Source organism: Chrysochloris asiatica, unplaced genomic scaffold, assembly GCF_000296735.1.
Source record: "Chrysochloris asiatica unplaced genomic scaffold, ChrAsi1.0 scaffold00016, whole genome shotgun sequence".
NCBI classification, from domain to species: domain Eukaryota; kingdom Metazoa; phylum Chordata; class Mammalia; order Afrosoricida; family Chrysochloridae; genus Chrysochloris; species Chrysochloris asiatica.
The window spans coordinates 2,831,945-2,848,355 of NW_006408534.1; the positions used below are offsets into that span (position 1 = coordinate 2,831,945).

The following is a 16,411-nucleotide window of genomic DNA, read 5'->3' on the forward strand; positions in this document are numbered from 1 at the left end:
ATATATTAAGTGCCATTGAGTCGATTCCAACCCATAGCGACCCTGTATAGGGTTTCTGAAGAGCAGCTGGTGAGCTTGAACCACCAACCTTGCAGTTCAAATGACTTTACAGTCTGACGCATTAGCCCACAGCACCACACCAGGACTCCCGTATATATATTATATATTATTAGTTTATAATTGCACATATATAAAGAAATTTGTTAGTATGTATATGTAGTCTATTAGATCTGTTTCTCCAGAGAACCCTAACACAGTTATTGTTATTGTTTTATTAAAGTAATTAAGTCAGATGAAGAAGTATCACCAGTCCACTCACACTAGGACTCTGAGACAACCACTTAGTATTTTATTAGTTAGACACCTAACAATGTACTGATTCTGGAATTGGTATTTTCATCTTAGCCTGTTGCTGTAAACTTTGACTCATGGCAAATCCATGTGTGTCAGAGTAGAACTGTATTCAATAGGTTTCTCAAAGGCTGATTGTGTTTTGGATGTATATGGCCAGGACTTGCTTATGATGGACTGATGAGTGGACTCACACCTTCACCTTTCAGTTAGCAGTCAAGGGCATTCATTATTTATATGACTCAGGGATTCCATATTTATTTTAAATATTACCAAATTACATCTAAAGTATCAAAGTGCTGCTCACAACAGCCTTTCATGGCTTAACAAGAAATTAGGGGTCTTGATGTCATCAAATAACAAAACCGATTGCCACTGAGTCAATTTTGACTCCTAGCTACCCTATATTACAAGGTAGAATTGCACCATAGGATTTCTGGGACTGGTCATTTTTATAGAAGCAGGCTGCCTCATCTCTCTCCCATGGAGCAGCTGGCGGGTTTGAATCACCTGACCTTGCGATTAGCATCCCAATAGTTAATTTACTGAACCACCAGGGTCCCTTTGATGCTATCAAACAATTCACAAAAATATATTTCAGGACCCCAGAGGCTAGACTCATGAAGTGTCAGAATAAGGTAGGCAGGGCTAACTTGGTCTATTCCCAGGTTTCACTCAGGCAGGTTTATGTCTATTTTTTTTTTTTTTTTGGCTACAAAGGATCATTTACTTCTCTCTCTGTAACAGATGATTTTTCCATACTTCTGGGGTTTTAAAAGATCATCAGTGATAAAAGCTTAGGAAGAGCTCTTGATTTTTTTTTTTTTGCTACTATTATAGTTTCTTTATAAAATGCTGATATTTTAATAAAGACAATCAAGCAACGCATGGAAAAAGTGCATTCCAGACCTAAAAGCAGCTTATTCCAGCAAAATTTCCTCAGCTCTCTCCCTAATGATTTAAACATCCATTTTCACTCAGTGCTGCAGAGGAAGATCCACAGAAGGAGTGCGTGTGAACAACAGTAGCCTGGACAGCGGAAATCACTTACTATCTTTACCTGGTAAGTCCTATGATCCTTTCTTTTTTTGTATACGGGGAGAGAGAATTCCGAGTGTTAAACTAAATCCTTCCTCCCCGCTGCCTATTTTTTCTTTTTTTAAAAAGAAAAGTAAGACACACTAAAGTTGGATCCTCTTACTAGACTTTTCAATTCCAGACCCTAAAACAATAAAAAAGCTAAAAATTTTGGGGCCAAGCAGCCAGATGTAATATATTATTGTGTCCAGGTACCACAATGTCCTACTTGGCTAAATCATTTACAAAAATATTTTCTCTTTGGGGTGATAGATATAAAGTTCTATCGCCATACCACAAAACCACCAATGCCTTGGAGCATTGTCTGCAATAACTTTCTACTTTCGTTCTATACTGTTCGTAAGAAAATGGACCTAAAGTCTCAAAACAAACTTCCCTTGCTCCCAATTCATTTTTATTTCCATGATTTGGCAAATGTTGCACTTTACTTACTATTTTTCCTGCTTCTCAATGAACACAAAATGAGCCTAAGAGTTTGGACCCAACTTCTTTGAGCCTTACTGATAACATGGCTCTCAGTAAGCTTCAAGAGGCTGGGCATCCTATCACTTGCATTTGTCTTGTTTTACCCTTCAAACAGATGAACTAAGAAGTGGTTTATGGTTGCTGCTGTTAAGTGTCATCGAGTCAATTCTGACTCCTAGAAACCCTGTATAAGGTTTCCAAGGAGTGGCTGGTGGGTTTGAACCACCAACCTTGGTTAGCAGGCCAGTGATGATCCTACAGCACCACACCAGGACTCCAAATATCTGAAAAGACTGTGGCATTAGAATCTCTATAGCTTCTTTCCACTAGGACTTGGTTCTTTGACTACTTTGGTTAGAATCCTTTAGGAGTCCTATAAGAGTTAAACATTATAAGCCCTCTTCCAATCTTCTAAATCTCAAGTTTTGAAACAATAATAGAACTGTTTTGAAAATTGAGAGAAGTTGCTAATTAAGTATTCAATCCAGGGTATTACTGTTTAAAGTGAGAAAAAAATAACATCATCATTATTACCCAGGGGAAGAAAATACAGGTGCGGATTACAGGGGGAAAAAAGTGAGATTTGGGGTTTACCTTTCCAATAAATAATAGGAAATGTAAGAATTGTGTCTATCTGAATTTTATTCCCATGTCTGGACAAAGAATTCATGGTGACAACTGAAAAGGAGTCCTCACAGGCCATTTCATGCCCCTTGTGTATTTATTGATAGGTCTTAAGCCAGTGTAGAGCCATCTTAAGAGAGAGGCATTTAACGTGGCTTCATTTTTATCTAGGAGAAAACTGACCGTTTCTCTTTTAAATCCACATTTAAGAGGCAGAATAGCGTGTGCTGACCCCTTACTTACTATCATACCAGCTTCCCATTCCTAGCTCTAGTCTTCAGATTCCTCTTATTCCATTCTCCATTTTCATTTTTTCATAGTGTTTACCACTTTCTAACATACTGCATAGTTTTTTTTAACTTTTTAGCTTATTGTTTATGACCTCCAATAATAAACAATGATTTTTTTATTGTTTTATTTGCTGGGATTATTGCTTTATTGGCTGACAGCCAATAATAACCTAGAACAGTGGCTGGCATATAGTATATACTTGATAAATAGCTTTCAAATAAATGAATGAATTAGGATGGTTTCTGGTAGGCAGGGCTTAAAGGGGTAATTCGTCATGGTTGTTGTGCTGTCAGATATGCACTGAACAGCTAACCACACAATCAGCAGTTCAAACCCACCAGGTGCTCCTTGGAAACCTTATACAGTGTTGCTATTAGTTGGAACCAACCGCACAACACTTAACAACAGATGATCTCTACCTGAATAACCAGCCACTGAAAGCCCTATGGAGCACAGGTCTACTCTAACATACATGGGGTTACCAAGAGTCTGTGTTGACTCGATGGGCACTGGTTGGTTGAATGGTTGGTTGGTTGGTTGGTTAATCATGGATGGCACACAACAGAGGTCCATGTAAGCTACTGGTGCTCTATCTGTGTTGTTGGACTTTTAGGGGGTCCCTACTAGACTGTTGTGGCTGATGTGATGACTTATGTCTGTATTCTTCCACTGACACACATTCTGCTGAGGACAATGAAACTGAACCCTTAGTTGGCTTATAAATGCAAAAATAAATATTTTTTATAGGAATTAAAATTCCACAATGAGTAAATGGCAAAAGAACAAAAGGACTGTGATTTTTTTAACCTAATGGTGGTGGTTGTTATGTGCCGTGGAGTCGATTCCGACTCACAGCGACCCTATACAGGATTTCCGAGGCTGTAAATCTTTACGGGAGCAGAAAGCCTCATCTTTCTCTCGCAGAACAGCTGGTAGTTTCAAACTGCTTACCTTGCGGTTCACAGCCCAAATGTTGTTGTTGTTGTTGTTAAGTGCAGTTGAGTCAATTCTGACCCATAGCGACCCTGTATAGGGTTTCCAAGGAGCAGCTGGTGAGCTTGAACCACCAACCTTACAGTTCAAATGACTTTGTAGTCTGACGCATTAGCCCACAGCGCCACACCAGGACTCCAGGTAAGGTTAAAATGAGCTAAGGAATAGTGAGCAGAATGAAAAAGGAAAGTTTCCTTTGTTTTTATATTCAAGATGAAAGCACTGAAGAGTGATAAGCCTGTGGACCAAGGAAATGAACTGCAGCTGGAAGATGAAAGAAACATCAAGGGGAAAAAATCAAACAACAGGACCCCATTTGGAATAGTCTTGGGCCATAAAAACAGGAGTGAGACACTGATATGGGCCACAGCATGGAAGCACTATGCTGGGTGAGAGAAGGCTATCACAAAAGCCCAGGTAGTGTACGATTTCATTTATATGTAATGTCCAGAATAGGCTAGTCATAGAGGCAGAAAACATATTTGTGGTTACCAAAGGCTGGGCTTCTAGGGAATGGGGAGTGACTGCTTAATGGGTCTTAGGTTTCTGTGTGGGGTGATGGAAAGTTTCAGAATTGGATCTACGTGATCTGATGGCTGCACAGTATCACAAATATACTTAATGTCACTGAATTGTATATTTTAAAATGGCTAAAAGGGTAACTTTATGGTATGTGTGTTTTACTACAGTAGTTTAAAAAAGTGTCCCATTCCCCTGTAATTTTCTGAATCCAAGTGTTGGACTTGAGAAAAATAACGATGCAGTACATTATATATGGCATCTTACACTTGGCTCTATAAGGTATAACTATATTCTACTATTTAAATATAAACACAGACTGTATTCTGATTCCCCTCTTGGAATGGTGCATCTGTGTAGGCAAGGACCATGTATGTTTTGCTCTCAAAATAATGCCTGACATAAAGTAATTAATTGTTGAGTGCGTAAGTAAGTGAATAATAGATGCTCACCAACCACATAGTTTCCACCCAACTCCAGCTGAACTTCAAGTAACACTAATGCTCTTTATCTTCTGTGGGAGAATCTGTGTATTCTTCCTCCTTCTCTTGGATATGTGCAACTAGAGCTCCACATACAGAATGGGAAGGGTGTGTTTTTATTTCGCTAAAACCGGCCATGATATTCAAGACAGGTCATCTTTACAGAGCATGCCTCTTCATTATGGTTCACTAACTACAACCAGACACTGACAGCTCTCTTAGTCATGGGAAATCAGGGGACAACCAATCCTTCCCTAGTTGGAAGCCAGAATCTGATGGAAACAGAATTCAGGGTTCACTTAGCTTTGCGAAGAGCCAAGCATGCCAGCCCTGGTGTCAATGTGGCCTCATTGCTTTCACAAGACGTGAGTTGGTAGAAGGGCACAGAGGAAGAGTTACCAGCCATTTCCCTGAAGTAGTAGGGATATCAGCTCCATAGCTAAATAGTAATCATATGAGTTGGCTTCATCCTAAACCACAACCAGGGGTAAAGTCAGGACACAGAGCTACTGCCACAAGTTTCAGACTAAGTCCAACAAAAGAAATTTTGGACCAGTTTAGTATATTGGATTAAGCCCACAAACGATGAAAGTCTTGCAGAGCTTATTATAGAAAGAGAATAACATGCTTAATATAGGGAGATTTTCAGTTCCATTCACAATATATCAGCACAATACTCCCAATTACATATTTTATTATTTATTGTCTTATTTGTGGTTCAGAAAGAGAGTAGACTTAAGTGGAGTACTTCACAAAGCACTATAAGAATTTTTTTTGCCAAAGAATGACCAACAAAACTAGAACTTCAATTAGTGACTGTAAGATTCTTGAACTGTAGAAATTGACACTTAAAAGGGTATAGAATTAAAGAAAAATTAATAAGTATAAGAGACAAAATAAATGTGAATCCATTTATATTTGGTACATTCTTCTAGAATAATAGTTTTGACTAGAGAATCCTTGAGGCAACTTACATTTTTTATGAACACATCATGATAGAACCATCAGTGGGTATAACTTAGAACATTTTTCTGTGAAGGAAGCCTTCATGATCTTTTATTTAGAGCAACTGAAGAAACAACTGTATCTTAATGGAATTCAGGGATTTTGCAAATCTGCTTCACCCATAGCTTAGATGAGCTAGCATTCTCTGTCTGTAATCTCTCTAGAGGAATGTCTGCCTTCATGCAATATCTTCTCTAAGAACTCCCCATGCAGAGCTTACAATACAAGATTAACATGAAACCCAAAACACTGAAAAATGGATTCCCCTCACATCTCTTATAGCTGACACATTGTTATGGTTTTCCCCTCCATTTTCCAACTCTTGATCTCTTCCAATCCCCAGTATGCTTGCTCAAACCTCATTCTACACTCTCTCTTTTTCTTGAAGCCAAATCTGGCACTGATGTTTTGTCTGCTCAGAAACAGAACAATTTTAATAAATTTTGATAAAATCAGTTTATTTCTCCCAATACAATAATTCATTTCAGATGAACCTGGTTGTGGTAGTAAGCTTGGTCCACTTGTGATACTGGCAAGGAGAGCAGACACATCTTATTGAACTGTTTTTAGTGTAAAGGACTTGGGTACTACCTTGGGCCCAGAGCAGAACCTTTACAATGCACTTCTTTTAAAATTTAGCTTGCTTCGGTAACCTACATTCTCAAAGTGATGGATGGAAATTATGATTATGGGAATCTTTTCAGTTTACTTTAAAAACAGTTCAGATGAATTAGTCCTCAGTTGATCAAAATATAATATTAAAAGTGTTATGATCTTATCAGTACTGTTGAAACTTGAAAATCTAGGGTAAGTCAAAAAGGATAGTAATAGAAACCTTGATTAAACAAAAATATCAAAATGTGAAGCTATTTCTTCTCTACATGTCCTCCATCTAGACAGATAAACTTCTGAATGAGGTGTTTCTATCTCTCTATGGAGTTCTGGTGTGGCGCTACAGTATAAGCACTGGACTGCTAACCCCAAATTTGGCATTTCAAACCCACCAGCCACTCCTTGGAAACTCTGTACATAGTCGCTATGAATTGGAACCAACTCAACAGCACTTAACAACAACAACAAAAATCCCTGAAGAATTCTGCACTCTTCTTTTTACACCATGTCAAAATGGCCATTTTGGCATCCCGGAGGGACTCAAACTGTGTTCCTTTGCAATGCGCTTTGAGCTTTGGGAACAAGTATAAAGGGACATGATTAGGGCTGGAGAGTGAATAGAATAAGGCTTCCAAATGAAACTTTTGTAAGATAGCCCTTGCTACCATCGAAGGATGATGCACAACAGGTATGTGGTTGTGATGGAAATGAATTCCTTGGTGCAACATTCTTGGCAATTTTCTCACCAATGCAACCTTTCAATTTTCTTAAAACTTCTTCATAATTTGCCCCCATGGCCATCCTGTGTCCTTTGAGAAAATCTATCAAGAGTGCCCTTTTGGAATTCCATAAGATAGTCACCCTAACCTTCTAAACTGACTTCTCTGCCTTGAATTGAACTGACCCAGCATATCCCCTTGGAAGTCACTGTTCTGATTACTGCTGTTGTTAAGTGTTATTGAGTCAATTCTGACTCATAATAACCCTGTATAGGGTTTCTGAGGAGCAACTGATGGGCCTGAACCACTGACCCTGCAGTAAGCAATCCAATGCTTATACCACAGTGCCACAAAAGAACTCCACTTAATGAGGCTAAGACAAGTGTATTACTCAGAGAACTTGTCTGCAGTCATCCACTAATCACAGGGACATGTTCAAACACTTTTTGTTTGGAAGAAATTTGTGCACATATGAACTAGCAATTTCTAGAACTCTAGAAGTAATACTTTTGGACTTATCCTAGTATATTGTTGTTGTTAAGTGTTGTTGGTAAGTGTTATTGCCAATGCTATTTTACCACCTTAAAACTTAATTAGCTTTTGCGAGGATAGTAAATATTGACAAGCAAGAAAATACAATGGCTTAGCATTAAGACTGTAAGAGAAATGATCAGAAAATCTCTACTGGCAATGGCACAGAGAAACAAATCAAGAAATTATTTTTTATACAGTGATATATGTGCAGCAAATCAAAACAAGTAGGGCCTCAGGCTCCATCTGGGAGGTCTCCATTTTTTTTCCTATAGGCCTCCCACATGTATCTAAAATTGTCATCTCTGCATATTTCAATTCATTAATTCTACACCAACAGTGAAACCATCTGCAAGTATTTTCATGGTCACAACCTTCGGTTATCATTTGTAAATTGTAATAACCCCTGAGCAATGCTTTCAGGTACATGCTCTGGAGCTTTGAACTATGAGTATCTCCAAGTGCCTTAAAGTCTTTGCCTGTTTAACTAGAGAATGAGCTGTCTTCTGCTGTATACAAGTATGGTGTGATTTTTACTGTTCATCTTACCTTCACATGAGGTGCCATCTGCAGAGATGGAGAAGCCCTGTTCGCAGACACAGTGAAAAGAGCCAGCTGTGTTTAGACACTCCCCATTAGAACCACAGAGCCCTGGTTGTTCACATTCATTAATATCTGGAATTTAAAAGAAAGTTACTAAATACTTGGAAACAAATTAGTTTTGCTTTTTATGATATCAGATATATAGTTGTTATTGTCAGCTGTTCTCAAGTGGATGCCAATTCATGGAGAACTTACATATAACAGAATGAAACAATGTCTGGTCCTGTGGGATGCTATGAGTCAGAACTGACTCATTGTCAGTTGGGTGTTTTGGTGCCATCTTTTACTATGGATATGTTTGAAAACAGGAGATAGTTGGAGACTATTTTATGTAACACCTACATTGTCAATATAACAGACTACAAGACAAACTATTTAGATGGAATTATATGTAACCGCTACTGTTCAACCATTTTCAAGCTATAAAAATAACAATTGCATAGGTTTGTTGCAAAGCTACCCTTATTTTAGACATGTTGTTGTTAAGTGCCATAGGATCAGTTCTGATTCATAGAGACCATGTATAGGGTTTCTGAGGATCAGCTAGTGGGTTTGAATTGCCAACCTTGTGGTTTGCAGCCCAGTGCTTATCCCAAGCACCACTTTAATAGAACAACTTCTTAAAATATTCTTCATCGAGAAATAGCTGTGTCCTCCTCTGTCCATCTCTGTGCACACTGCCTCATCCATTACTATCTATCTCTAAGATGTGAGTTTCTTAAGGGTAGGTGATGTCTTTTGTATAGTATTTGTCTCATAAATCGCTCTTCACAGGCCTACGTGTAGTGGAGTCGGTTCTGACTCATAGCGACCCTACATAGGGTTTCCAAGGCTGTAAATCTTTATGGGAGTAGAAAGCCTCATCTTTCTCCCGCAAACTGCTAGCAGTTTTGACTGTGAAGTTAGCAGCCTGACCCACAACCACTACACTATCAGAGGTCCTTCACAAATATCAACTGACTATATATAAAGGTAATAGATTCCAATCTATGTTTCACTGAAAATGGATATCCAAAATGAAATAGATGAAAAGGAAGGCTTTTCAGACTAGGAAAGTTCTGATTATTAACATGGCTTCGTGACAATGAAATTATTGAGAAAGGTTAAAGCGCTTTTAGTGCAATGCCTACAATACAAAGATTCCAAAAGTGGTAGCTAATATTATGCCTCATTAGGAGGTCATACTGTATATTTAAATGAGTGTTGACCATACAAGGAGGCTTCAACATGTTCATGGAAAAACTCTATTATCTATTAAGCCCATTTTCCCACAACCTTTTTGAAGCCCCCTCATATTATACTCTCATGGAACGTCATGGAAGTGCAAATGGTTAGTTAAGGTATTTGCTGCTAACCAAAGGGTTGGAGGTTCGAGTCCACCAAAAGGCACCTTGGAAGATGAGTCTGGTGATCTCATTTTGAAAGATCACAGCCAGAAAAAACTCGATGGGGCCCAGTTCTCCTCCAAAATACATGGTGCCGCCTGATTTAGAGTTGATTCTATGGCAGTGCTTTATGCTCCCATGGCCAGGCTCCCAGGCACACCTAAAAATTCACCATGCATGAAGTGCTTGGTGTAAGTGAAATGTTCTTATCAAGTCCTCCTAATTATGTTGGTTAGGTGGCAATGTATGGAATCTTGGAGGATGATGGCTCACCTCGCCATGCTGACAATGATATGAATTGCCTGTTTATACTGCATTCTCTTAGTTTACTCACCTGTGTCCTTCATTACACCAAAAGCTCCTTGAAGAGAAGAACTGAAGAGTTGAACTGTGCCTCCAAACGAATGGCACATTGATAGTATATAATGAATGTTTGTTTACCACATAGTTCCTCACAGTGAGCTTCATTGTCTACTAACTTAACAATGATTGGTTAAAGTTCTTTTAGTTAATTGGGGTCATAACAACTATAACATGTCCTCTGCCCCAGCTGGTCAATACATTTCCTATCTTCCTGAAGTCTCGTAAGACATCCTTTATCTCTTACTAATGAGGCCTTCACTACTTTCTCCTAGAAGTCCATCTTTAATTCAGTTGCAAAACATTTACTGGATGCTCCCTACGAGAGCTTGAATGAGATGGGGTCCTTGCCATTAGGAAAGCTTACATTGTAATGGGGGAGGCAGAAATACACACAACAAATGACTGCAAAGCTTAATAGGAACACAGAGAAAGTATAGGTAGGAATCATTTCTAGAATACACTTAGCCACCAAGCTTGTGCGTTTTCTCCTTTTCTCCTCAATAAAGTCATCCCTTTCCCTGCGTCCCTGTTCTCCTAAGCTTGGGTGTGCTCCGTTGATCTCACTATGCAACAGAAATTCTGACAGTAGCACTGACTAGTCATCTGTCTTTGTTAATCCCAAATTCATTACCTTTCTATCTTTATTTTATTCAGACTGGTTGGGCTATCAGATATTGCTGAATCAAAATTAGAAACTTAGCAGAGATTAATCATATTTTCTTAATATTCCTTCCATTCTTGTTGCTGTTACCAATTTCCAGATATTTCAAGCAAGAGCAATGAATCATTCTGCTTGCATAGTTCTCAATATAAATTCACTCTTAAAAAATTTCACTTGTTTTATAAAATTTCTGGCATCTATGTTTGTATTCTAACAAAATAACAATTACCACTTGCCTTTGAATCAATCCTGACTCATGTAGAACCTATACATAGAGCGTACAACTGCTCTGTAGGATTTTCTGAAATAGATCACCAGGATTTGCTTCCAAGTTACCTCAGAATGGTCATTCTTTCAGTTAGTAGTCAAATGATTAACCATTCGTGCCAACCAAGGACTCCAGTATTTTCTGCCTACTGACTGATAATACCTTTGGTTTTAACCATTCTTTGTCTCCAGTGGGCTGCTTACAATAATTACTGACTGAACAACAAAGTGCCATTAAGTTCTACTGGCCTCAGGATCTACCCCAAGGTCCATATCCATCTTTTCAACCCTTAGCTATTGCTAACCAGCACCTACTTCTAATTTTATCCTATGCTGAAGCCCACTGAAAGCTACCTGTTATGCAACACTGTATGAAAAATAATGTGCACACAGTTCTTGTTTTAAAAGAAGTCATTGATTAACAAACAACTGTCTAAAAAGTTTGATGACAGGAACTCAAGGCAAATTCCCAGACTTTTTTTCCAGGAAATTGCTAAGAAAGAACAACATGAATATCTGGAACTAAAGAAACATATGCAGTCAATTTGGGTTAGTACTTATTGAGGCATTTCTAAACTATGCTACAGTAACTTGGAGCTAAAAGCCAGACTGTATTTAAATTGGGTTTCTTTCATGGATCCGAGATTCCACAGAAATTCCCAACTTGGCATATGTAAGTCAAAACGTGAAACTCAAGTGTGTTCTGAATTTCAAATGCATCCTGCCACATTTCTATAGAGACTGTCAGCATGAAATTTCCATGCTGCCTGAGTATTATTAACTTTGAAGGTGAAGAGAAATGTAGAAACACTTCCAATTAAAAATGCCTTACTGTTCTTGAGATTACTAGGACAGATTTAAAGTTTAGACCTATTACACACTGCTACTTAGGACTTCTGGTGTGGCTCTGTAGGTAGGATCAGCAATGGACTGCTAAGCACAAGGTCAGCAGTTCAAATCCACCAGTTACTCCTTGGAAATCCAAAATAGGATTGCTCTGAGTTAGAACTGACTTGATGACACTCAACAACAGCATACTTGTACTTAAGAATACTCTGTTGCTATTAGCAGTGCCATTGACTACATTTTACACATTAAAATAAACTCTGAACTCTATACCCATCTATAGACTGTTGACACAATCACCTGATTAGATAGATGTAGGCTATCTAATGCAAGATCACAAAGCTGCCTCCAGTGACACAGCAAAGATGATTCAACACAAGGGAGGTCTACGTGTGGCACTGTAGGATAAGCACTAGACTGCAGTCCAAACCTCCAGCCCCTCCTCAGAGTCACCATGATTCAGAAGTGACCAGAGTGCACTTTACAACAAGTGGGAGGAGAAAGAGCAGGGATGGAGCACAGATTCATAGACATCATTCTTCATGTGGTATTAAGACTTCAGGAATGTTTTAACCAATTTGGATTTAAATATTTTAAACAGGTATGTTAATTCTCTCTGGATAACTGGAATCACCAATGTGACAGAGGATAAGACAGCTTAATCATAATAGTAATAAAGTACAATACATTTAGAGTAGTCACATAGCTGTTAACTTTCAATCCAAACCACAGAGAAACAAATTCAATGTATTGAGAGAAAAATAGGAGTATAATTAGTCAAGCAGATGTCTAAATCAGATTGTTACGATTTAACTGTAAAAGTTAAATTATAAAATTTGCAAAATGAAATCTTACTCCATTTATACTAAAAGTTGGTTTTGCCTTTATTCTGTCAAAAAAAAAAAAAAAATCTGTGACGAGAGAGGCATTTAAAAAGAGAATATTATTTTTATGCCAAAAAGCCTGTAATGAAAACAGGATTCAATTTCTTGGCATCTTTGGGCATTTTTATATAAATCAACATTCATTTTGTTAAAATGTCAAAATTCCAAAATGAAAATATTCCCACATAATTCAAATGTTCCTTCTTTACTACATTTAACCCAAGCACATTTAATTTTCTTAAACATTTTTTAAGTGAAAATTTAAATTCACCTTGATACATCATAATGGAAAAATGAAAAGATGATGTTAAATAAGGTAAAGAGCAATATACTTAAATCTTGAGGTCAGTAAGGGAATTTATTTTTTAAAATAAGTTTCATGAGGTCAAGGCAAATGTGTCTCATCTCTCTGGGGTAGACAGCTGGATGTAGAGTGATAACAGGTCTATGACTGTCCCAGCACCATGCTTCAGAAATCGGACAGCATCTTCACCCTCAAGAATACTACAATTTAGGTCATGTGAGAGGTGATACAACTTAAGGCAATCCAGAATTGTAAAATATAAATATTCACTAACAATGTATTAGCACGCTCTGGTAGCATAGGGATTACCAGTCAAGCTGCTAACCTAAAGATTAGCAGTTTGAAACTGCCTGCCATTCCATGGGCAAAAGACGAGGCTTTCTGCTCCCGTAAAGATTTACAGCCTCAGGACACTATGAGTTGGCACTGACTCCATGGCAAACTACTACCACCACAGAATTGCTTTAATAGTATGGAGACAATAAGAAAAATAGTATTTGTCCATGCATTCAGAAATAAGCATGCTATAAATATGAGTTTCCAATGAAAAAAATAGGCAACTTAATAAATGTAGGAAAACTTGTAGGGCAGCCAGGTATAGCTAAAAACATTTGTTGTTGTTATGTGCCATGGAGTCGGTTCCGACACATAGCGACCCTGTACAGGGTTTCCGAAGCTGTAAATCTTTACGGGAGCAGAAAGCCTCATCTTTCTCCTGCGGATCAGCTGAGATTAGCAGCCCAATTCATAAGAATATAAACACTCTGATTGTTTAGTCTTAGCATTAACAATGACTCAATGTGTTACCCTACGGTAAACTCAATATTTTGTTTCCTTTGACTATAAATGTAATAAATTCTTATGGTATGGTATATCACAGGGAAGAATAGTGGGGAAATATCTTAGTGTTCCCACTCGACATCTGGAAGAATGCTAATTGACTCTCTGTGCCTCAGTTTAGTGACACTTCAAAAGGACATTAAAAAAAAAGGCTGTCTCTTGAGTTGTAAGATTACATGAGGAAGCCCCAGTATTCAGTCCACAGTGGTGCTTAACTGAAGCTGGTTGTGACTGCTGCTGTGTTTTTCCAGTATCCATTCTCCACTGTAGCTGTTTGAGGGATTACAAATTCTTTCCTGCTTTTGACTAAAGTGAGGCTTTGGGGAAAGAGAAAAAGAAATGGATAAAAATAGGGACCACAGGAAGCAGAGAGAAGTATTACCTACAGAACAAAATGAACTATGCCTAGGAAGGATATAAAAATGCCAGGCAGATCCTTTACAACCAAATACCAAGGTTGGCCTATGGCAGGAATAGCAAAGTCCAAGTGATTACAGTTACCATGAACCGTGCAAAGCGAGCGTATTGTTCCTTTGTGCAGCACGGTGTTAACTGAGACACATGTATATATCTTCATGTGTCTCAGTTAACACCATGCTGCACAAAGACAGAACCTCCTGTCCTCCATACGGACCCAAGAAGGTGATCTTAGCAACACAAACTGGCATAGTTCATTCAGAGATAAAGCAAGTAGCAACATCTCAGATTACTGTCAGGAAGCATCACAAAACTGAAGAATGATATAAATAAGTACTTCAGTAGTAAAAAAAAAAAGTCGTACCTTGACATCTTTTATTGTCACCTAGCTGGAATCCTTTTGAACAAGTACAGTCATAAGACCCTGCAGTGTTAATGCAGTCTCCTCCCTGGCAAATGTGATTGTCCTCCAGGCATTCGTTGATGTCTACGTATCAATTGTAAGAACAAAACAAACAAATACTTTTTTTACTCAATAAACTATAAGAAACTTCAACACTTCCCCTAATACACAAAATCGCACACTTTTACCATAATTTTTCTCATTTGTAACAAAGTTAACTCTAAACATCAAAGGATTTTAACTTTGTGTCATAATCTCTATAGTTTTAACATCAAATAAAATTGATTAGAAAAAGGAAACCCTAAATTATATAGCAATTACTTTTCTTAGTGCTACTCTTGATAATGATTAAATTCCTTAAATTTGTATTCATTAAGTATATGTTAAACATTTATTTAATCAAGATTCTGTATTATGCATTCTAAGGAAAAATAATAATAAAGTATGTCATGCGCCCTGTCCTCAAAAAGAAATGGTCAAAAAAAACAAATTGTATGAATAAAAATAAACCCAGAATACACTAAAATGTTCAAGAGGTCTGAAACATTTTACAAAATTACAAAATATAATTATTAATGAAAAGGCTGACACTGACTTCAGGTGGGTACAAACAGCCTTTTAATTAATAATTTCTTTCTTTCTCCCACAGGGCAGTTGGCAGGTTCAAACCACTGAACTGATAGCCAGCAAGCAGTCCAATGCCTAACCCACAGGGCCACCAGCAGAGAAGGGGGTAAGAAATGGAGCTTTTGGATAGTTGAAACCACTCTGCAGCTATCACAAACAGGTTTGTTGTCACCTGGACACATTTTTAAAGGTATCTATTTAGAGCCTATGTGTAACTGACTGGTTTGCCTAACCAGTAATGAGTTTTGACTTTGAGCATGTGAGCCAATTAATGGCCTCCTCTCAACTGAAAAAACGCTAGGCAGATCTTTCTCAGGGCTGTTTATTACCACAACGACTCCTAGTCAGAGCTCATTACTCCTAACACACTCCATGAGTCCCTCTTCTGTTGTGTCTGTATACGATTTTAATGATTAGCACTTTAAAAAGCTAAGGAAAAAAGCCTTCTTTGTTTTCTCAGTATTTGGCATTTTACGAAGTTTCTTGTAAATAATTATGATTGCTGTTCAAATGTATGCAAAGTTTCAGGAAGAAGTAAAGTTAGAGACTGTTGCAGTCTCTCTTATATTCCCCACTGTCTGATTCAACAATGTGATACCATATCAAATTTTCCTCATAGAACCTAATTAACATATTAACTATCTCCGATTCATAGAGTACCATTCATAGGGTAAAAAAAAAAGATGGTTGTTAGTTGTCATCAAGTTGATTCTGACTCTGGGTGACCCCATGTGTGCAGAAAAGATCTGTATCAGAGAGTTTTCAAGACCTTTAACCTGGATCGAGACCTGAGGAATCCTGAGCCCATGGACACATATGGCTAGAGCAGAGTTAAGTGTCCAGCTGATATGAAGTGAGGGGAGACGCACAAGAATGCCCATACTTGCAGATAGTACCCATTTGACCTAGTTTCAAAGGCTGGATGATCAGAACTTGACTAGAGGAAGAAAAAAGAGGAAAAGGAGTATAATCCGATACAATTTGATGAACTTGACCTATACAACACTTATGGATATAGTAGCTTAAAAGAAGGAATGAAACTTCACAGCAAGGATCATTCCCACCCTCTCGGTACACAGGGTTGACAAGGATAGGCAACTTAAACACTGGCTACCCAAAAT

The 16,411-nt window shown here is 38.0% G+C and overlaps 1 protein-coding gene across 4 annotated transcripts in view; it reads right to left on the bottom strand.

Annotated features, from left to right (window-relative positions):
* LTBP1 (latent transforming growth factor beta binding protein 1) overlaps positions 1–16,411 on the bottom strand; it is a 636,211-nt gene that overhangs the window by 98,144 nt on the left and 521,656 nt on the right. For all 4 annotated transcript variants that reach the window (XM_006835152.1, XM_006835155.1, XM_006835154.1 and 1 more), the window contains 2 exons: positions 14,625–14,747; positions 8,240–8,365 (listed from right to left, as the gene is read on the bottom strand). In XM_006835152.1, the coding sequence (XP_006835215.1) occupies positions 8,240–8,365; positions 14,625–14,747 (249 nt within the window). The remainder of the gene's footprint in view (positions 1–8,239; positions 8,366–14,624; positions 14,748–16,411) is intronic.